The 22,448-nt window shown below is 41.1% G+C and overlaps 1 protein-coding gene across 4 annotated transcripts in view; it reads left to right on the forward strand.

Moving 5' to 3' along the window:
* The window catches only part of KIF20B (kinesin family member 20B), a 225,634-nt gene that overhangs the window by 180,504 nt on the left and 22,682 nt on the right, over positions 1–22,448 (forward strand). For all 4 annotated transcript variants that reach the window (XM_073596389.1, XM_073596391.1, XM_073596390.1 and 1 more), the window contains 4 exons: positions 2,375–2,551; positions 5,067–5,192; positions 6,308–6,421; positions 9,688–9,891. In XM_073596389.1, the coding sequence (XP_073452490.1) occupies positions 2,375–2,551; positions 5,067–5,192; positions 6,308–6,421; positions 9,688–9,891 (621 nt within the window). The remainder of the gene's footprint in view (positions 1–2,374; positions 2,552–5,066; positions 5,193–6,307; positions 6,422–9,687; positions 9,892–22,448) is intronic.

Below are 22,448 nucleotides of genomic sequence, written 5' to 3' on the forward strand. Positions count from 1 at the left end.
GTTGCAGGGTATATAGTTTGAGATGGAGGTGGAATTTCAATTGGAGGGTCATTGGTTTTTAGTCAAGCATTTTGTTAATGATTTTCCATAGGAAATATATACAATCGCTTTTCTCTAAACAATGAGAAGATTGGGGGGGGGGGGGGGGGTCTAGGTAAATCTACCCCCTGGAATCTTGTATGTTGTGGAGACTCCAATGGGGGGAGATCATCACATTAGATAGACCTCTTAGCTTTGACCTCCTCACAGAGTCTTATTTGTCTTGTGGAAGCAGATGAAGCCCCAGTGGTCAAGCTTTATCTCTGTTCTCCGAATTAACCCACTGGCATTTACTCAAAAATGTCTGGCTGCTGTGGGTTGGCCAACATGTGTGCATGCCTAGGCCATAGAGCTGGTTATTCTGCCATTTTTGTTTTGTATTTTGAAAGATTAGAACCCCTGGCAATGACATTTTACTGCCATCAGGGTCCCGTTCTGAGAGGTTTTTCCCTCACTTCCTGTTCTGGGAACTAAGTTTTATCAGACAGGAAATGATGAGAAATCTGCAACAGGGACAATTGAGTGAGGTTCTGGCTTTCTCTTCCCCTAAAAAAACAAACATAAAAAACATACATTTTTACTTTTGTACTAACTGCATTGCTGTTGTAGTGTTACCCTCACTTTCAGTTTGGTGAAAAGCTTGTTCAATGGGACTGTGGGTAAGCATCTCTGCCCTAAAAATTGCACGCATCCATGTCATGGCGACAAATTTCGGTATCCAAAATTGTCCATAGATGACACTTTAAAGTCCTTTGCAGATTATCCGTTTAGAGATAACATAAATGATGGTCCCGTAATAGTGAATATGTGTAGTAACCATAGTGAATATGTGTAGTCTTTATTTCATACATAGGTGCACCCAACACATATTGTGCTTGGGGGTGGGAGGCTTAAAATTTTTTTTTTTAATGTTACTTACATTTTATTTATTTTTTTACACTTCACTTTATTGCTATCACATAGGGCCCTTATAGTCTGTTGTATGATAGCATAGCAGAAATATTCAGTCCTCTTCAAGGAGACATTGGGGTCTACTAATGCCACTGAAGTTAATTGAGCACACATTGTGCTTGATCAGCTTTTTCCCCAGCCATAACAGCTGGACAATGAAAATGTGAGCCTGGAAGTGATGTAATGTTTGTTGCTTCCAGGTTCATTCATTGAAGGGGAGATCAGCAAACAGATGTTTCGTTACCTTCGGGGGGGGGGGGGGGGGGGGGTTGTAGAGATTGGGTGGCTGTTGGTGCCAAGAGAAAGCTTAGCAGTGAGTTTAAAAGTTGGTGCTACCCGTTGGTGTTTTATAAGGTTAAAGTAGAGCTATGACCTCCCAAAAAATTTAAGCCGCAGCACTTATTGTGTGTTTGCACTTGTTTTCTCTTATTCCCCATGTGAAGTCCCACAAATACCTGTTGAGCCTGCCAGTGAATTCCACCTAATGCAGCTTCCTGTGATGGTGTGACAACGTTGCTGCGCTGCCCCTGAATTCAGAACAGACTTTCCACTCTCATGTAGGCTGTGCCTACTTGTGCTAAAAGTGGGATAAGAAAAATGTTTCAGGGAGCATGGATGTCAATATTGTCACTATATTCAATTATAGTCCAACACATTAGCGACTTTGCCAGTACGGTACAAAAGAAACATATTTCATTTGTTTTTTTTACCGGCTCTAAGACTGAGAAGTGAGCGATCAAACACTGCTGATCGTTCAGTGAGCAGAGAGCTGGTAACTGTTTATAGCAAAACACATTTTCTTTATCCCTTGCTTAACATGTATGTAAATTTTTACAGATTTGATCTGAAACCCAACATGTTTCATTGATGGGAACATCAATTTCTTCAGGAGTGTAGAGGTGGTACATACACAAATAGTATAAACAACAATAAATCAAAGTATCCAATGCCTCATTTAACAGTGTTTTAAAAGGACCCTTGGTCTTACAAAAATATTACCTATAAAATTAAGTTTCCTGGCTATGAGTGAACACTTATGGTAGATAAACAGGAGGGTGCGGTGTGCTTGTGCATAACATAGATGTTGTACTTGTTTAAATATTAATAAAAATGGGTTTTGATTCTAACCCTTCACCACTCCATCCAAAACCAAAAAAGCACCTAAAATCCCCCCATTGGCCATAGCTCCTCCACTCACTTACAGAAAATCCATAGGAGGTAGTTGATGCCCCTGTTGACAAGCAATCCATTTGAATTGAGTTGTACTCTGAATCAGAGACTTTGGTTTGGAAAATTTTTTTGTTTTTTTTTCTTTCCTATTTTTTTTGCAGCCTTTGTTTTTTTTTTCAGCTTATAAAATTCCATATTTATTCTTTTCTTCCAGGAGCAACTCTCAACTCAGTTGGCAGAAAAGGATAGTATTCTTCAGAACTGGCGCAACGAGAGGGACACACTTGTCTCAGCTCTTGAAATCCAGCTGAAAAATTTGCTGTCCAGCAATGCTGAAAAAGAGAGAGAAATTGAAAATTTAAAGAAATCTAACAATGCCCAAAACAGTGAGGTGAGATATGTAAAGGCAGAAGTTCAGGATTTGTCTCCTCTTATGCTGCTTCATTCTATAAGATTTTTGGATTTTAGTCATCTGCGCGCCTAAGTATAAATAATAGGGTTAATTTAGGGAGTTTTTGTTAATTGAAGTTTAACCGGACCGTCATCACATTTCATTCTAGAGATTATTTGACCTCTGGCTATAAGCATGGTACAGTTAAAGAGCAAATAACTCAGAGCAAAAATGATTACTTGGAAATCCTAACAATAAATTGTAATCTGCTTCTGATAGAACAATTAAACCACTTCAGCCCCGGAAGGATTTACCCCCTTCTTGACCAAGCCCTTTTTTGCTATACGGCACTGAGTCTCTTTAACTGATAATTGCGCAGTCGTGTGACGTTGTAACCAAACAAAATTGACGTCCTTTTTTTCCCACAAATAGAGCTTTCTTTTGGTGGTATTTGATCACTTCTGCAGTTTTTATTTTTTGCACTATAATCAAAAAAAGAGCAACAATTTTGAAAAAAAGCAATCTTTTTTGCTATAATAAATATATACAAATCAAATTTCTTACACAGTTTAGGCCAGTATGTATTCTTCTACATATTTTTGGTAAAAAAAAAAAAATGATTGGTTTGCGCAAAGTTTATCGCGTCTACAAACTAGGGGATAGATTTATGGCATTTTTGTTAATAATTTTTTTTATTAGTAAGTGCGGCGATCTGCGATTTTTATCGTTACTGCGACATTGTGGACACTTTTGACACTATTTTGGGACCATTGGCATTTAAACAGCGATCAGTGCTATAAAAATCGATTACTGTGTAAATGTCACTGGCAGGGAAGGGGTTAGACACTAGGGGGCGATAAAGGGGTAAACTGTTCCCTCAGCATGTTCTAACTGTAGGGGGGATGGGCTCACTAGAACATGACAGAGATCACTGCTCCCGATCACTGGGAGCAGTAGATTCCTGTCATGTTGCTAGGCAGAACAGGGAAATGCCTTGTTTACATAGGCATCTCCCCATTCTGCCTCTGTGCCACGATCGTGGGCCACCGGTGGACATTGAGCCCGCATCGTGAGTTGCCCTTTAACTCACTGCACTCCAGGGATGAGATGTAACATATCGGCTGGGGAACATTGCCTCAACTAATTTCATCTGTAATTTGACGTCTTCCTGAAGACGTTCAATTACAGACAAAACTAGTTAAGGCAATGTTCCCCAGCCGATACATTACATCCCACCCCTGGAGCTTAAGCCAGCTTCTGGTCTCGGGGCAGCGGCGGCAACCCTAAGTGCTGTATTTACCTGGTGCCAGTTCTCAGGCAATATACAGGTATATATGGTGTAATTGTAAGGCTGTATATGGTTTAATAAAGTCGACTGCTGTGCACAATGAACCTTTTCCCTGCTACTGTTTTTTGAGTGGCGGAGTATGTCATTGGAAATAATCGCATCCTGGTACGTGTGAATGGTCAGCTTGGTGGCAAAATATGCAATGAGTCCAACCAAAAAAAGCGCAGCGAGACCTATCTAGTAATAGAAGGTCCATCCATGTGGGGTCACCTGGAGCACCTGGAAGTGGTAACATGTTTATCCGTTACTAATGGCACCAGCACTTGTTACCTTATCTTTTGTTTTTTAAGCAACTATCATTTGAATTGGACTCACTGATACATTGGATATAGTTTTGTTTTTTGGTGCTGTTCATTTATTTTTTGGACTTTTATATATGGCAAATGTTTAGTAATCTTGATTCACATGGCAGCGCAGTCTATAGACACATATATAGGGTTCAGGAATGTGGACGTTAGACACATTTTGATGACTGCAGCAGCCATAATCACTCATCTGTGTTCCCCTTTTTTGTTATTTAGTTTTTTCCTGTGGGGCAAAGTTTTCATTGTTGTTTGTTACTCATTACAGCATACACTTGAAATGGGAGGGTTAATAAATGATTCTCTGAAGATGTATTGGCGTTTGCACGCCCCTTATCCTACAAACTCCCGTGTTATATACTTTGTTTACAATTGTATTAATGGCAAGCAGTTTCACTTTAGCTTTAAATTAATGTGATAAAGTCAAATGAAATCGTACAAAATTTAAGTTTTGGGGGGGTTTTTTGTCACATATGGTGCCAAGGAATGCATGAAGCTATGGTTATAGGCCAAACTACTGTAATATAACTCAAAGCAACCTGTTAGTTGACAGGCCTCATACAAATAAAAGGTAATTACTGCTCCTATGGTTTCACACATCGCCATCAAACCTTTTTGAATGTTCCTGCTAGCTATATGCACACATACAGTTCGCTCCGGATTGCAGTTCATTACCACAGTCAAATCAAGAAAAACTTTCAACTGACACTTGAAGGTATTATTGTCTGACTGTATTATAAACTGTAAAAAAAGCATCCTTCTCTTGCTTACAGTATGTGGGACGTGTAGAGGGTTCACTTTTCCTATCAACACTAAAGGCATTTGTTTTGAGAATCATTTGGTGACTATCCAAATTTTACCATAGGATTTTTCACATCTGGAAGAAATGAAGAGGCAGCTGGCTGCTAGTGAAGCCACCATAAAAGAGCTGCAGAAGAAACTCTTAGAAGCGGAACATAAACCATCCTCATCTGCCACTGCAATGGAAATGGTAAGGACTGAAAAAACTAATAATTCACTGCAGAGAGATGATTTTACGTGAACGTGCAGAAAATACAGATTTTATTAAGAAAAAAAGAAAACTGGTGAGAAGAGGCCAATGAGAAGACGATTTGTAACATGTAAAAAGTAACAGCAGCAGCAAAAAGTAGAAGTATGTCCTTATTTGTTATATAATATTTGTTACTGATCTGACCGCAGAAATTTGAAGTTTGTTGATTGCCATAGTTTACTGTTCTTTGAACATCCTCTTTGAACTGCTTTTGTAAATGTTTTAGTGGATAGTTCTTCCTTTGTGTATAACATATGAAATGCCCCCCACACACATTGGAAGCTAATGATGTGCATGAATACCTTACTCTAGCCTTGATTTACAAACCACCAGTGCTGGCAAGAAAATGTTGCAAGAGAAACACAGCATGCACATTTGTTGAAAATGTATATTGATTTTATTCTAATCAGTCATTGAAATGTTTGGTTTCATAATTCAGTAATTACATGGCATAGAAAACCATCTGGACTGTTTGGTGACACTGTTGATGTAGTATGGACCACATTTGTATGGTGAATTTATAAAGTGAGTTTTGTCTATGCAAGGAAAATTTACCAGGTTCACACACCAGCTCTGTGCTCTTTATACTTGCTTTCCTGCTGCTGCATTTGAAAATTGGGGTCAATACAAGAAGTCCTACATAAACTGTTGATCTAATCAGAGCTTTCCTATGGCTTGGGATGTTCCTCAGCCCTTTGTGTCAGATATGGCATCTGGCTCAACAGGCACCCAGCTCTGTATCAGGAGTGGAAGAGGAGTGTGATATATGTGCGCTAATAAAAGGGTAGGAGAGATCAGTCTCTTTCCAGCAGCTGAACAAAGCAGGAGAGTTAAAAGAAGAAAAGTTGGATGGTGGCAATTGATTCTAAACAGAGGTTCTCTACATGCTTCCTTGTTATATTTAGCAGGTGCAATCTGATAATGGGTTGTGAGCATTGTATTTGAATAGTTGCACAACAGTCCACCAAGTGGTGTAGACAACAGACATGCATACCACTTTTGGCAGTAATAAAATGATGTTCAATCTACATCACTGATCTTTGTTTAAAATACAGGTGGAAAAGACGCAAATGCAAACAACTGAACAACCTGAATCAGCCAATTTGTTGAGCAGAGATAACAGCAAGGGTGACTCTTTAAGAAGTAATATTTCCACAAATGACAGTAAGGTTAGTAACTGAAAAGGAAATGTGTGTAAAAAAAAAAAAAAAAAAGTACAGTGTACATATAGTATAATTGCAGTGATGGTAAATGCACATTCAGAACATAGCTTAAGCTTGTACTTTTACATCACATGTAAAATTAAGAGCAGTTACTCTTAAATGTTCTGCCTTCTTTGTTCAAATGGGCAGTTAAAAGTTTCAGCTAGAGAGAGTCTGAAGGTAAACATCTTACGCTGTGCTCTTTGTAGACAAAAATCGTGTTCTCTTATTTCTGTATTACGAGGGTGCATTCTATTAATGAAGGGAGAAAACCTTCTGTGTGCAGTAGCCCCACCTAATACTTCTAATCAGTGCTATAGTATCTGCGCTTAGTGTAAGAAATTGTACCAATCAATAGTACTGACAGCTGCACTCACAATATTGCACACACCAATATCAAACCATATAAAAAGAAAAGAAAAAGTGTTGTGCTGTCATTAATGTGCTTGTATCCTCGTATAGCTAAAATAGCAACAGTTAATCATAAATTGCTTGTAGTGCCTAAAACAAATGGTAAAGTGCAAAATCCAAAGAAAATAAAATTATTAAAAGTCCCAAATACAAACAATTGTTGAAAATGGTGATCAACATGTGCACTTCCTATTTCCTAGTGCTGCAGGTGATTATCAAATCGTGCTCCAGTCCAAGATGAGTAAAAAGACCGGATAATAAGACTTTATTAAGGTCTGACCTCGCTTTAGTGAGTTCTACCCTCACTATGGGTATGGAATATATCTTCCTTCAAGAAGGCCCATAAGATATTAATCACTTGGGAAGCAGTCTCTGTTTCACTCCACCACATGCAGTATTACTCACACAGGATGATATGGAGCATAGTAATATAAAGAGTAATATAAAGAGAGGGAAGAAATGCTCATTGCACAACGTCCACTGATAAAAATAATTTATTAAAAAGACATCTCCTTACAAGTCTGCCAGAAAAACAGGCATTCAATACAGAATTATCGTTCAGCGCCCCGGCGGGCGTGCTGACGTCACTGCTATTTTCTCTGCCTGATGTACATTTTGTCGTTTGAGACTTCGTCGCTGGGGCAACGTGTATAGTGGTGCTCACAGATGGCAAGTCTAAATAGTCCAACGAGGATCTCCAGCTAATACATTGCATTTAAACTCTGTCAAAGAATATTAAATGCAAGCCAATGATAAATTAATCTCCGGCAGCGCTTGCTATAACATGAACTAATATCCAAAAATTATGACATACTGTGAATGACACTGATATGATAATGAGTGACAGACAATGGTACAAATATAAACATAAGTGACAAATGAAAATTAAAGTGACAGTGCAAAAAGTCTAGTGCAATCTTAAGTGCTTCCTGCCTCATTCCCAGGGTTTCCCTTGTGTGTTCCACCACGTGTTCTATTGTACTCACACTGCACTCATCAGTTGTCGGGGACTTCCTAGCCTTATAGCAAGGAAAGTCAGGAATGCTTGTAGGTCTCTAGTGTCTTGCTCTCATGGATTCAAGGCTCTTCCCTGTTGCGATCCAAATGGTTCTCCTACGCGATTATCGGGCAGGTTAAAAATTAAATGGAAAAATATCAAGAGGGTATAAAAGGACTGACAGCACTGCTGAGTGTTGAAAAAGTAATGGGCGAAGGTGCAATAATATCTTTGCCCAGATAATTGCATATACCAAGGGCTCCAAGGCCAGATAATGGGTATCTTCCTCTGAATTATTGGTACATATCAAAAAAAAGGGGGAGAGAAAAGAATTCATCAAAGAACAGGCAATTATCAAAATTTATGTATAAATGCTATTTATTAGGAGATACACTTTAACACCAATCGAAAAATATATGGTTAAAAACCAGGTACCACCACCAATACTTAAAATTGACAACGTTGTCATAGACAATACACAGATGGCCACCACAGACATAAACCATACACACCTCCTAACAAGTTAATATTGAATGAAGACTCTAAAAGAATCAATATGCTTGTGTCCCGCAATCCCAGTAAGCAGCTAGATAATGGCTGGTGATGGGTGGGGAGGATATGGTTGGTTTAGACAGCCATAAAGGAATAATTGACCTGTGTATGGGAAGATCAATGGGGAAAATGTCTCGATAGACTATGTTGACTATGTTGTCAAGCTGTTGCTCAACATGTATTTGTAAAGTCCTTTTGGTTCTCCCTACATATTGTAACCCACAGCTACACTGTAAAAGGTATACTACATTTTTTGTAGAACAGGTTATGAAGCCATCTATCTTGTATGTTTTTCCCATTACTGTGGATGCAAATGTCTGAAGGTAAACATCTCGCGCTTACGTTAGTATTAGTGTTCTCCAATTCCTGTATTATGAGAGTGCATTCTGTTAAGTGTTTATTCCTAAAAAAAAAAAAGTTTTTGAACACATTGTTAAAATAAATTTATATTCTTAAAGTGGTTCTAAAGGCTCAAGGTTTTTTACCTTCATGCATTCTAGGTAAAAAAACTTTGTGTGCAGCAGCCCTCTAATACTTCCCTGAGCCCCATCGCGACCCAGCGATGTGCACGAGAGCCTCGGCTCTCTGGGGACTCTCCCTCCTTATTGGCTGAGATGTTGGCTCCCGCTGCTGTCAATCACAACCAGTGAGCCAATGAGAAGTGAAAGGCGGTGGGGCAGAGCCGCAGCTCTGTGTCTTTATAGACACGCAGTGTAGCAACTCGGGAGAGAGCCTGCTTGGGTGCCCCCACAGCAAACTGTTTGCTGTGGGGGCACTTAACAGGAGGGAAGAGCCAGGAGGGCCGTTGTGGGACCCAAGAAGAGGAGGATCGGGTCTGTGTGCAAAACCCTTGCACGGAGCAGGTAAGTTTAACATGTTTGTTATTTAAAAATGATAAAAAGCTTGCCTTTTATATCATGTTAAGATTAAAAACTTATACACTTTAAAATAATTGCTTATCCAAATTATTATCATTACCCTTTTAAGGGGAACAGAACTGTTGGATTACTAAGTGGGCCCGGTAGGCCTGTTGCCAGACATGCCATTGCCTGCTTCTAGGCTTACCATTCTACTATTTAAAAATTAAGTTTCATTGTAAGTATTCTGTTTCCCCCTATACAGACTGAGAAATACCCCCCCCCCCCTCCCCCCTTCCTGTCAGTACTACTATGCACAGTGCTGTTTCCCCAATCATTGATGGTTAATTATGCAAGCCTTTAAAACGCCATAATTTTCTGTTTTTTTTTTTTTTTTGTTTGTTTTTTTTTTGCAGGATGGTTCAGAAACGGTTTTGGACTCCTCTATGATTTCAACTGAAAATGGGAAAACCAGCAGGTTCCCTAAGCCACAGATGGAGATTAGCTTTAGCCCAGTAAAGCCAAACAAAATGGAAGTTAAACATCATGATTGTGACTCGCCAATAACTGTGAGAATTACTAGAACATCAAGAAAGAGAAAGAGTGGTGAAATGGAGCAGGTAATTTCGTTTAGTCGTAATGCTGGTTACCAAGACTGTTCTACTACAATGCATAAGCAGCTACAAATGTTTTCTTTCTCGTACATCACGGGACACAGAGCCTCAGTAATTACTGATGGGTTATAGGGTATCATTAGGTAATTGGACACTGGTCACACCCTAAACAGGAAGTTCAACTCCCCATATAACCCCTCCCCTTCCTGGGGATACCTCAGTTTTTTCGCCAGTGTCTTAGGTGTTGGACGTGTAAAGATGTGCTGTGCTGAGCTCCAAAGGGAAAATCCTATATCCTATACTGGGGCAAGCCAGGCGAACCGGATCCATTTCAAAGTGTCCTTTTTAGGCCAAATTGGATGGTACCCGGGCCTCGTGTCCGAAGAAACAAGGTTTTACCTGTAACGCTTCTCTTTTTAGAGAGCTGGACCCCGCATTTCAGAATTTGTTTTTTCTAGCCTTATTCTTGGCCGGGTGCTTTACAGGCACAGAACTGCGGATCCCCCTATCCATAGGGGGCCCCAGTCTCTGAAGGTTTTCCAAATGGAGCCCACCGTGAGAGGTGAAGATTGGGTCTGTATAACAGAACCCTGCAGCTGGATAAGGTAAGGGAGATTCCACAGAATTTTTTTAATTCTAGTAGGTTTTCTCCTTTTAGTAAATGTATGCTATGCCTGTTGTCGCCACCGGGGGCTGCCAAGAGTGCATACCTTCACATGCTTGATTGTCTCAGTATTCACGCTGCACAGCTCCTCCAGCCGAGCTCCAGGTAGGATGGGATGGGGGGCTCTTCCTGCAGGGATATTCCCCCCAAGATTAGGGGGGGCCGCGATGGTCTGTGAGGCTGTAGTATACCGCACTATCACCGCCGCCATTACCATGTGGCAGACCCCATCATCTGCCGGCCTCTCTCCTTCCTCCTCCACCCCAGCGTCCCCTCCATGCTGGTCCCGGAGGGTCGGCTCGCGCGGGAAAGCACACTTTTTTTAATAAAACGAGGGGGGGCGGAGCATCAGCTCGACGTCCGGCGTGCTTAGACGCCCACATCGCCGGCTGCACAGGCCATAAGAGGCACACTTTTCAGGTGCACACAGCCTATGGAGGGACACAGAGCTGACGGTCGCATGTAAGGTGGGACACAGGCATTCTCCCAGGCAGCATTTACTAAGAAACACTTGACTGGGCATTGGTAGCAGTAGCAAGTTGCTGGACTGCATCGCTCAGCGGTCAGTGTTTAATTTGTGTGATACCTCCACCTTGTTGCTTTGCACTATGGGTAGAAGAGGTACAAATACCCCAAAAACCAGAAGGACCTGGGATGGCGGGCCAGGGAGAGCCGTTGGGGTAGGGGGCTGCATCTGCTTCTAGCACTTCAGCCCCTGTATACGTTACGCAGGAGGTTTTTTCCTCAACCATTAATGGATTAGAGGAAAGATTAATGGCCTTAATCGCATCTTCACTCAGTGGAAGAAAATGCACTAGGTCTTCCTCTGTTACCCAGGACCCTCAGGCAGAGGAACTCTGGGGGGAAAAAGGAGAAGAATCCCTTTCAGAGGATCGGGGTGGGACGGATGATTCCTCCTCTGAGAAGGGCCCTCTTCAGCTTCTCAGGATGAGAAGGTCTTAGTACAGATCCTTGCTGGATTGGTCCGCTCCACATTTAAGTTACCCGTGTCTGAGTCCCAGTGAACCCCAAAGAAGAAAAACAGATTTTTTTATTTAAATTAGGATTTTTTTGATTTTTATCAAATTTATTTTAATAAAATGCTTTTAGAGTAAAAATAGTTCTCTATTAAAGATACATTAACCACTTCAGCCCCAGAAGAATTTGCCCCCTTAATGACGAGGCCATTTTTTGCAATACGGCCCTGTGTCGCTTTAACTGAAAATTGCGCGTTTGTGCGACGTACCCAAACTTTTTTCCCCACAAATAGAGCTTTCTTTTGGTGTTATGCTCATCTCTGCGGTTTTTATTTTTTTGCGCTATAAACAAAAAAGAGCGACAATTTTGGGGAAAAAAAATTTTTTTTTAAATTTTTGCTATAATAAATATCCAAAAAAAAAAAAAAACATTAAAAAAAACAAATTTCTTCATCAGTTTAGGGCAATATGTATTCTTCTACATAGTTTTGGTAAAAAAATATCCTAATAAGCGTAAATTGGTTTGCGCAAAAGTTATAGCGTCCACAAAATAGGGGATAGATTTATGGCATTTCTTTTTTCATTTTTACTGTAAGGGCGGTGGTCTGCGATTTTTAGTGGGACTACGATATTGAGACGGACAGATTGGACACTTTTGACACATTTTTGGGACCACTGACATTCATACAGCAATCAGTGCTATAAAATGCACTGATTACTGTGTAAATGTCACTGTCAGGGAAGGGGTTAACACTAGGGGGCGATCAAGGAGTTAAATGTGTTCCCTAGTTAGCGTCTCTAACTGTGTGGGAAGGGACTGACTGGGGGAGGAGACATATCGCTGTTTGCAATTACTGCAAACAGCAGATCTGTCTATACTGTCAGAACGAGGATTTGTGTGTTAACCCGTTCTGGCTCTCGTGCCCGTGATTGTAGAAGCCTGGCAAATAAAATGTACATTAGCCAGTGGACAATACATTAGCCAGTGGTATATATTCCTCTAATAAATAAAGATACACCAGTGTTTGTGAGTATAATCTGATGAGTGAGTAATTGGATCTTATAAGGCCATACAGTGTAGATCTATAGCAGGATGTCTCCCATGTTCCTATAGATATATAGCACAGTATGCACACACCACTGTCATAATAACAAGCAAAGATATTGAAATAGTAAGAAAAGAAGGTGAGAAGCAGTGTAGTTAGCCGTGTCTCGTTATATCTATCTAAGCACCTAGCATGATCTCCACATAAATACTCCCATAATATACATACCATATTTTTCAGCATTATAAACACGCGCTACTTGACGCTCTCGTCCCCCACATTACTTTGACAGCCAGGCAGCTACTTCTCTATCTCACCGCCCATCCCACTCATTCTGGCAGTTGGCCCTGCCTCCCTCTGCCCCCATTGGCTCACAGCAGCTCGGGAGGGAGGCGTCCCTGGAAATGTCATGGGGATGGCCACGATTGGTGACAGCGGACTAACTTCACCCCACGTTAGGCTTGTGGCACTGCGATTGGAGGCGGCACGGCATTGCCTTGGGCGGGGCCGGCTTCTGGTTAGCTGGAGTGAGAGAGGGTGGCCCGAGTCGGTGGTGTGTCCCGTGTGTGTGCACAGAGGGAGCAGCGGAGGCGACTCCTGGTTCAATATTCGCTCCATAAGACGCACAGACATTTTCCCCCATTTTTTTTGGGGGGGGGGGGGGGCGGGGAGTGTGTCTTATGGAGCGAAAAATACGGTAATTTCATTCATGAAAAAGTGTGTCTTATGGAGAAAAAAATATGGTCATTTTGTTTATTCAGCATGAAATTGAGCTTAGTTTTGTAGCATGAGGCTGTATATTCTGCAATATTTACATTTTTTGGTCAATTCATTCATTGAATCCAAGCTCTGCAAACTGAGATAACATTTCACAGTAACCATGAGCTAAAATTAAGTTCAGGAATATTTTTTTATCCCATTGTTTTGCAAATCTATGTACACTACAAACTGTATGATTGCATCGGTTCTGATATCGCTGTTTTACTAACCTGACGGCTTATTATTCTAAATAGGAAAACTTTTTTTTTTTTTTTTTTTTTTTTTTAAAGATTCTAACTATTAGCAAGAATAAGATTACTTTCCTTACATTTAAAGAGCACCTGTCATTTCAGATCCATCATGGCAACGCCTGTTAGTGGGCATCCACTCACCTGCTGCCTCCACGTCCCTCACCTTGTTGTGTCACTGCTGCATCACAAGCTGTCCCATTAAAGTAAATGGGACTGTTGGTGAGTCAACAGCGGGTCAGAGGAGGAGCAGCTGCGGGACAGAGATGACCGTTACTCTTAAAAATTATGATTTAAATCAAGCCTTTTTACTAGTGAATTAAATCACAATTTAAATCGACTTGATTTAATTCAAATCCACCCTGTTTAGGAGCACGGGGGGTTTATTTACTAAAGACAAATCCACTTTGCACTACAAGTGCACTTGTAAGTGCAGTCGCTGTAGAACTGAGGGGAAGATCTGAAATGAGGGGAAGCTCTGCTGATTTTATCATCCAATCATGTACAAGCAAAAATGCTGTTTTTTATTTTCCTTGCATGTCCCCCTCAGATCTACAGCGACTGCACTTCCAAGTGCACTTGTAGTGCAAGGTGGATTTGCCTTTAGTAAATAACCCCCTAAGTGTCATTCCTTTCTGCTGCTTCCTTCCTCTGCTATCAGCATGAACACATCTGACAAGTTTTCCTGACACCAGGAGAAAACAGCCCTGTGCCTGTGTGTAGTGTTAAGTTTAGTGTGTCCCTTCCCTCCAATTAGCTCTCTTGCTGGTTCCAGGAAATTAGGAGCTTAAAGGTCTATAGTTGAGGTTTGGGTTAGGCAGGCCATTTCTTCAGAAGGATCCTTCTAGAGTGTTCCTATGGTACTTTTTATGTGGGAGGATGCCTTGGTTTCATCCTCACATCTATCTGGTGGCTGTATATCAGAGGTATGGGGCCAGGCCTCGCTTTCATTCCTGTCGACCCTTTGTGGGTTTGCTTCTCATGCACGTTAACACCTCAGTCACATTGATTTTGTGGGATTGAAACCCTTAGTTATTGGGTAGACTCAGGACTTCATTGATTGTGGTGCTTTTGCTGACACACGGTCTGCTCTGGTAAGTCCCAGCTAGTAATAGTGGTTGTAAGGTCAGGCATCCTTTTTAGTCACAGAATTTTTGTCCCTTTTGATCTTAGAAGATCAAAAGCGTAAGAGCCTTCTTTTTCCATACGGACCAGCTGGTCTTTCTTCACCTGGACCTGTTTGACCCTAGGAGCCTTCCTGGGACCTGTTCCATTTAGGGGCTGTCCCTTATTGTATTTTATCCACATTATATTTGCAGGAAATAATTATGATTTTACCTGTTTTTGGTCGATCACCTTCTCGCTAGTTCAGTAATGTTGCTTCGGGCATTGGATCCTGCATGGATGCTGACCCTGGCACTCAGTGAAATGCGTGTAATTAACTGCAGTGTGCTGTTCATGTCCAGGGCCACGATCCTTCTTAAAGGGGGTATGACCACCATAATGGGCGAAGCCTGGAGTCTTTATACAGTCCAGCATCGTAGACATGTCCAACATAGTCACTCTTTATGCTTATGACCATTTCTGTTAAAGACCAGGATGATATTTGAATTGTATTAACTATGGTGTTAACTTTTCAAATTTGGCACTAAAATTCAACCACTCAGCGCTTAGTCTCAGGTAGAGATGCACTGAAATTTTGGCTGCCAAAACATTTTGGCCAAAAATGGTGTTATTGGCATTTGGCCGATAAGAGAAAAAGGTGCAGATAATGGCACTGAAAACGCACTTGATTTTGCAGCGAATGCGTGGCAATTTTTCAGCATTTTTGCTGCGATTTTACTGTGAATTTGTTGTGATTTTGCAGCGATTTTACGCCAAGCAATTTTGTGACCATTTTACCATGATCTACTATGCTTATGGTGTGTTTTTCATAGGTCATGTGAGTCAAAAACTGCATCAAAAACATAACACGGGTGTGTTATTGATGCATTTGTTATTAATGCATTCTTGCTGCGTTTTCAATGCATTTGAACTGGGAGGTGCGGGTTTTTTTACTCACCAAAAATGCAGCAAGCAGGATTTCTAACACCACAATGGAAGCCCAACAGACCAGTGTGCAGACATACATAGAATTGAAAGGGATACATTTTTCTGGAGCTTTTCTGCCGCTAAAGGTGCCAATAATAGCTGATAAATTAATATTCATTTAAATTGATAATACTAATGAAAAAGTTGAATATAATACAATACTATATAAAAATATAAATATTTTTTAAAAACTAATTTTTCGGTTTTCGGCCAGGTGCATCCTGCATTTTCGGCATCAAAATTTCCATTCAGTGCACCTCTAGCCTCAGGTGCATGACCAGGTGTGAACTCTTCCATCTGGAGCCCTTATAGGATACTCGAATGTTTCCTCCTGCTGTAATGCCACAAGGATTTGCTATAAGGATGGTCTACACTTGGGTTGCTGCATTCTCCTTCTGATAATACGTACCCTATATTTCACATCTTACTCCATGAGTACCCCTCAGAGGAATACCCTCACATATAGCTATGGCAGAGACCCAGCAAAAGGGAGACATTACAAAAATGCAGGTGAACATTCGTTTTGCCAAAGACCCGCATAACTCTCAGTCTGAGTGATAATCCATTCCTTGCACTGGAATAGGAGCTGGCTCTAACACTGATTTCTGCATCTGATTCTAGCTCTATTTCATGTTCGCAACCAGCAGCCTATTTGACAAAAGCAGAATTTTCTGCATCTGTGGCACATTTCCTTGTACAAATATGGCCATCTTAGTCCAGGGCTTAAAAATGAGTTGCCTTTTCTCCTACTCCTGTTTCTCTACCTGAGTCTGATCCCAGTATGCCTGCCCTAGACAAGGCAGACACAGAAGGGAAAAAAGAGGACATTGTGCCGCTTGATCTCTCTGTCTTGCCATGCCCTTTTAGATACAAAAAGACCTGCACAATATTTTGAGAAACATTCCCTGTTCATGAACAGATAGACTGTGCAGACTGTAATGACTGGATTACTTCAGACTTAATCTTTACCCTGAAATCTTTACCAAACGCTATCCAGTGGAAAAAAAGAATTCACAAAGAAATGGTCCATCTCTGTGGTTGATCATTGTCTCAGTCTTAAACAAAGAACTTACTGCACCTACTAAAGATGTTCCTTTTTTCAAAGATTTTGCAGGTATAGTTTGAGATGCTCTTAAAAGGCTCTCTTTATGACTGCAGGTCCAGCCCTGTAACCAGCTCTTGCTGTGCAATTTCAGTGTACAGCTAACTGGTCTAAGAGCCCATTCACACAGGGGCAACACGACTTCCAGCACGACTTTGGGAGGCAACTTGGACACGACTTGAGTATGAATCACAGCACGACTTGGGGCAACTTACAACACAACCTGAAGTCGCCTCCAGGACAGGGAACTTTACAAGTGGCCAATCAGAGCTTATCAGCTGTGTGTGAGAAGGAGGGGGCTGGCTGTTTAGTGGAGGAAATTACTTTCTGTTTCTTTTCTGCTTCCTGTAAAGTTGCCTCAGTATGAACAGTGATCAGACTTGGAGGCAACTTCCATTGAAATCAATGGGTACAAGTTGCCTTCAAGTCGGATTGAAGTAGTACAGGAACCTTTTCTGAAGTCGGAGCGACTGCAGTAGTGTGCATTAAGACAGATCCATTCACTTACATTGATTTTTTCGTGTAGCGCGACTTGAGGCGACTAGGGGCGACTTGAAGTCGGATCCAAAGTTGCCCCTGTGTGAATGGGCTCTAAGGCAAGGAAAAATTAACATGATCTGTTTGTCAGGCTTGTGCATTAACAGTCTCCTTCAAGACTGTACCATTTGCACATATTCATTCAAGAGCTCTTCAACGCAACATCTTGCTGATCTGGGTCAAGCATGCTCCTTCTCTTGACCTACCCATGCTCCTGACCAGCTAAGCAAGAAATTCCCTTTCTTGTAGAGTGAAGAAGGAAGGGATTCCCGATGCCGCACATCCACTCGAGTAGAGCGATAGTAGGAAGGACAACCTCAGCCTGGGCTCCCGCCAGGCCACGTCCCCAACACTATTCGCTCCGCCCCCCAGAGCTTAGTTATTGGGATATTCCAGATCTTGACGGATTTCAAGCCTAGCCCTAACAATAGGGAGGTTTTCCCTTCTCTATCACTGAAAATTAATAACAGACTCCTGTCTTTTTTTTTAAGCTGGGGAGAAGTGTTCCAGTCCCTCACGGTCCAGAGAACATGGTCACCTGTGGAAGCCAAGTCCCTATCAACATTCTGTAGCCCATAGCAGTTCTGGTGGCTCTACCACAATGGACCCCCTTTTGCAAAGACAGCCTATCAGTGTGCAGTCAGACAATACCACTGCATGACCTACATCAGCCATCACAAGGGCACCGTGAGTCTTGCAGCCTTTAAAGAAGCAAGTCAGATAATGTCATGGATGGAAACTCCCTATCCAGTGGTCTCTTCAGCCCACAGAGTGGAAAACTGGAAAGCACATTACCTCAACCGCTACCTCCTGGATCAGGGAGTATGGGCCCTTCATCCGGACATCTTAAATCTGATTTGTCAAAAATGGGGGGGCTCCAGATCCAAGAACATACTTCCTCTGTTTGCAGCTACAACCAAAGAGCCTCTAGCCATAGCCTTAGATGCAATGGTGATTCTCTTTGCACCTAAATGGCCCAGAAGATCCTGCTACTCGGACATCTAGCAGACCGTCCCTGACTTATTCCCAACAGACAAGATCTGGTATCTCAGGGCCCTCTATTCCATTCTGCTTCTGTGTTTCTGGCTTTAACAGTAAGGATGGGCTCGGGCGTGTTCGCACAGCCCACGTGCAGAGCCCACTAGGAAGTCGGCACGGCGCTGCGCTGCGCTAATCACAGGCAGTGAGACATTTTCCCGATGTGCGGCTGCAGAGATCGGGAAATGTCTCACTGCCTATGATTAGCACTGTGCTGACTTCCTGGCGGGCTCTGCACGTGGGATGTGCGAACACGCCCGAGCCCATCCTTATTTAACAGCATGGCTGTTGAAGCCCATGTCTTAAAGATTGAGGGGTCTCTAAGTCTCCCTACCTTACTTCCAGGAAGGGCCTACTAAAGTATCTGGAAACTTTTTTTTTGCCTGGTGTTAACACAGGCATTTTAATCCCACAGATTACTGTGCGTTGCATTCTGGTCTTCCTACAGTAAGAACCAGAACTTGGCCTTAAACACTCAGGTAGGACAGGTTTTGATCCACTTTTCTCAAAGACCTCTGGCTTTGCTCTCCCTTGTAAAAACTTCTTCGATGTGTATCTCACATTATGCCCCTTTTGCAGCACCGTGTACTTCCAGAGGATCTCAACTTGTTTCTCTCTGCCCTACAGAAATCACTCTTAAAACCCATTGGGGATATTCCTTTTAGAAGCTCTCTCTTACCAAGTAGCCTTTTTGTTCACTAGCATGTCAGTCAGACATGTTTTAGTTGGTGGCCTTCTCCTGTAAGGAGCTGTTCCTCATACTTGCACAAACAAGTTTGTCATGCACACAAGACAATCCTTTAATTCCGAAGGTGCTATCAATCTTCCATCTGAACAAGGACATGGTCCTACCATCCCTCTGTCCTGCTGCAAAGCATCCTAATGAAATCTCTCTTCATTGCTTGGATGTAGTCAGAGCAATTGGAGTCTACCTCAAAGCTACAGCTTCATTCAGAATTTCCTACTTATCCTGTTCTCAGGATGTTGCAAGGGACGCCATGCTTCCAAGTCCATCATTGCAAGATGGATAAGAAAGCTGATAGCTAGAGCTACACGGTCAAGGACAAATCTCCTACTGTGCCTTTTTCATGCCCATTCCACTAAATCGGTGGGAGTTGCCTGTGCTTTTTTGGTACCAGACATCTGTAGCCTAGTTGTTTAGGACTACCACCTGGTGTTTGGTTCATAATTTCTACCAGGTGGCTGTTTAATCTTCTGAAGATGCAGTTTTCAGCTGCAAGGTTTTTACAGTGGCACTCTGAAGTTAGGTCTTCTGACCCTCATTTGTTGTGCCTATTTGCACAGTACTGTTTGCCTAGTTGTTTTCCACCTATCTCTGTCATTGCATGGGGATGTCCCAAGGTCTATGAAATACTTTGCCCGTGTCCTGTGCTGTGCAAGTAAGATGAAACAAGTTTGACTTGCCTGTAAATGTCATATTTTGGAGTACAGTACAGGGCACTCTCCCTTCCGTTCCTTGGTTACTCTACATTGTTTGCTACAAAACAGAGGACTCAAAGTTGGAGTAGAGTTTTATAAGTGGGTGTCCAGGGCAGGGCGTGTCCTCAAATGCCAGTGTCCAATCACCTGAAGGTACAAGCCTATAACCCATGATCTATACTTTGCTTGTGTATTGTACTGTACTCCAAGAAATGGAATATACAAGTAAATCAAAATTTCTTTTTTTTTTTTTTTTTTTTTTTTATCTTTTGAGAGACACAGGTTAAAGACTTCCTTTGTCCCTCAATGAAGTCAAGAAAAGGGGATTTTGCTGCGAGTACAAAAATCCTATTTTAACTATACTTGCTTACACCTACTGTGATAAAATATATAAAACAAAAAAAGTTGATCTGCGCTCCTTTTTGTATGGTTGTTTGCCCTGCTTTAGAATAAAAAAACATGTGCAAATTATTTTTCTGTGCAATGCTGTGGTTAACTGACTTTTGAAGATTTTTTGTGGTTGAACAACTTAGTTTGCCTGTCACTGCCACTGGGGTTTCCTAATATGACACTGCCAATATGACCTCTAAAATGGTGCTAATGGAATTTTAGAAACGCTACAATGCATTACCTGCAATGCAAAGTACTGTTTGTGTCTCTGTGATCCTGTTTCATGTGCAGACAGTTTACATTTGTGACAGGTGTTTTCCCTGTTCTGAGCTGAGCTGTGCCATCAGTCAGCTTTATGGAGTAGAAGGGATGTGCAACAGTCTTGCAGTATGTAAAGACAAGAGTACTGTGTGTGTATGTATGTGTGTGTATATGTGTGTATATATATATATATATATATATATATATATATGTGTGTGTGTGTGTGTATGTATGTATGTATGTATGTATGTATGTATGTATATATATATATATATATATATATATATATCAGTATATTAGCTTCTTTCCCATAGCATACAAAATAGTGTTAAAAAAAAAAACATTATTGAGAGAAAAGCATAGGACACCATTGTTGGCATCTTGTTCCAAAATACTAGCAATCATGCTGATTCAGAGGATTCAGTATGAACTACGAAGTGTTCTGTTTAGGTGTTCTGATGTTTCCCATACTACATTTTCTGCATACTCTGTTCCAGTTCATTGAACTATACACCTCCAACTGACCAACATTTTCAGAAGTAGTTAATTTTCTACAAATATGTATAGACTTGGTTATCATATCTGGGTGTCTATAATACCTTTGTTATAAAATTCCAACTTATAGTAACATAAATTAAACATTTTCAAGACACCAAAAAATGTATTTCTATTAAATATACAAAAAATAAAACGAAACGTGTTTCCATAAAATACTATGTTCACTAATTTCCCTAGAAACATACATCACACAATATAAAATATTTGGTAAACTCTCCTGCTCGTATTTCATTCAACACCATGTTGTAACTTAATTACTGCTACATTTTTTACAGGTGTATGTACCCACAGGGAGAATGTAAGACAATACTTATCTGTAAAGATGTAACAATAATTGATTATAAATAATTCAACATGGAGTTGGATGAAATATGAGCAGGAAGTCCCATTTATTTTACCAGAAGTTTACATTTTCAGAAGTAGGTCAGTAATGGCAGTCTGCATATTTTCTCAGTCTTGATTTCCTTAAATGCAAAATGGGATTTCAGTTGCACTTTTTAGGCATCTTAGATTGTTTATTTAATGCAGTTCTTCAGTCTGAAACAAAAAATGAAAAGTCATCATCTACAAATACTGTAGCTGCTGACTTTTAATAATGGGACATTTACCTTTCCAGTGATCCAGCATGCCAGGTTTACTTTGTAACTGGTTGTGGCTTCACGCTGCACATGTGCGAGGCGAGCTGCGCTTTGTGAATGGTCCCGCAGCCTTCTGGGACCTGTGGCATGTTCCAGAAGGCTGCGGGGGAAGAAGGGGGAACCTCCACTTGGGTGGCAACAGCGATCCAACTGGAAGTGGCTTTGACAGTTACCCGCTACCCACATAAAAAGTTAAGTGCCAAAATTTAAAGGAGGGGAGGCAGGCAAGTGGAACTTCCCCTTTTGGGTGAAGTTCTGCTTTAAAGTTTTTCTGTAGTGTAGTTTTAACCAGTCATGGCTGAAATGCTTTTGTGGTATTCAGAAAGAAAAAAAAATGACCTAATAAAGTCAAATGATTTTGCGCTAATAATCATCTGTTTCTCTAATTGATTTCCTTTTAAGCATACAATGCTCTCAAGCTGCTGGAAAATTAGATGTAAAGATTCAGAGTGCCCTAGGAACATTTGTCAGGTATTGAATTCCCTTTACAGTGTGGGTGAATTAATAACCAGGATATCATCATTTCTCTAGACTCACATTTATTTATATGTTTTCTGTGGCATATTTCTGAAGCCAAATGCAAGCTTTTTTTCCCACATATTTTTCCTATAAATATGAAATGCATTACAGATTACAGCAGAGGGGTCCAATTGGCACATTGGCTGCTACCAATTTATGAATCACAGGCATGCACCAAAGAGTACATTCATTGTCATGCATATGGAGGGATTTTCAGTGATTGCTGCATTTTTTGGAGGATAAATGTTAGTGTGCGTTGAAGGGGCAACTCCACTTTAAGCCAAAACCTATGGGT

This window comes from Aquarana catesbeiana, linkage group LG08 (assembly GCF_042186555.1).
Source record: "Aquarana catesbeiana isolate 2022-GZ linkage group LG08, ASM4218655v1, whole genome shotgun sequence".
NCBI classification, from domain to species: Eukaryota; Metazoa; Chordata; class Amphibia; order Anura; family Ranidae; genus Aquarana; species Aquarana catesbeiana.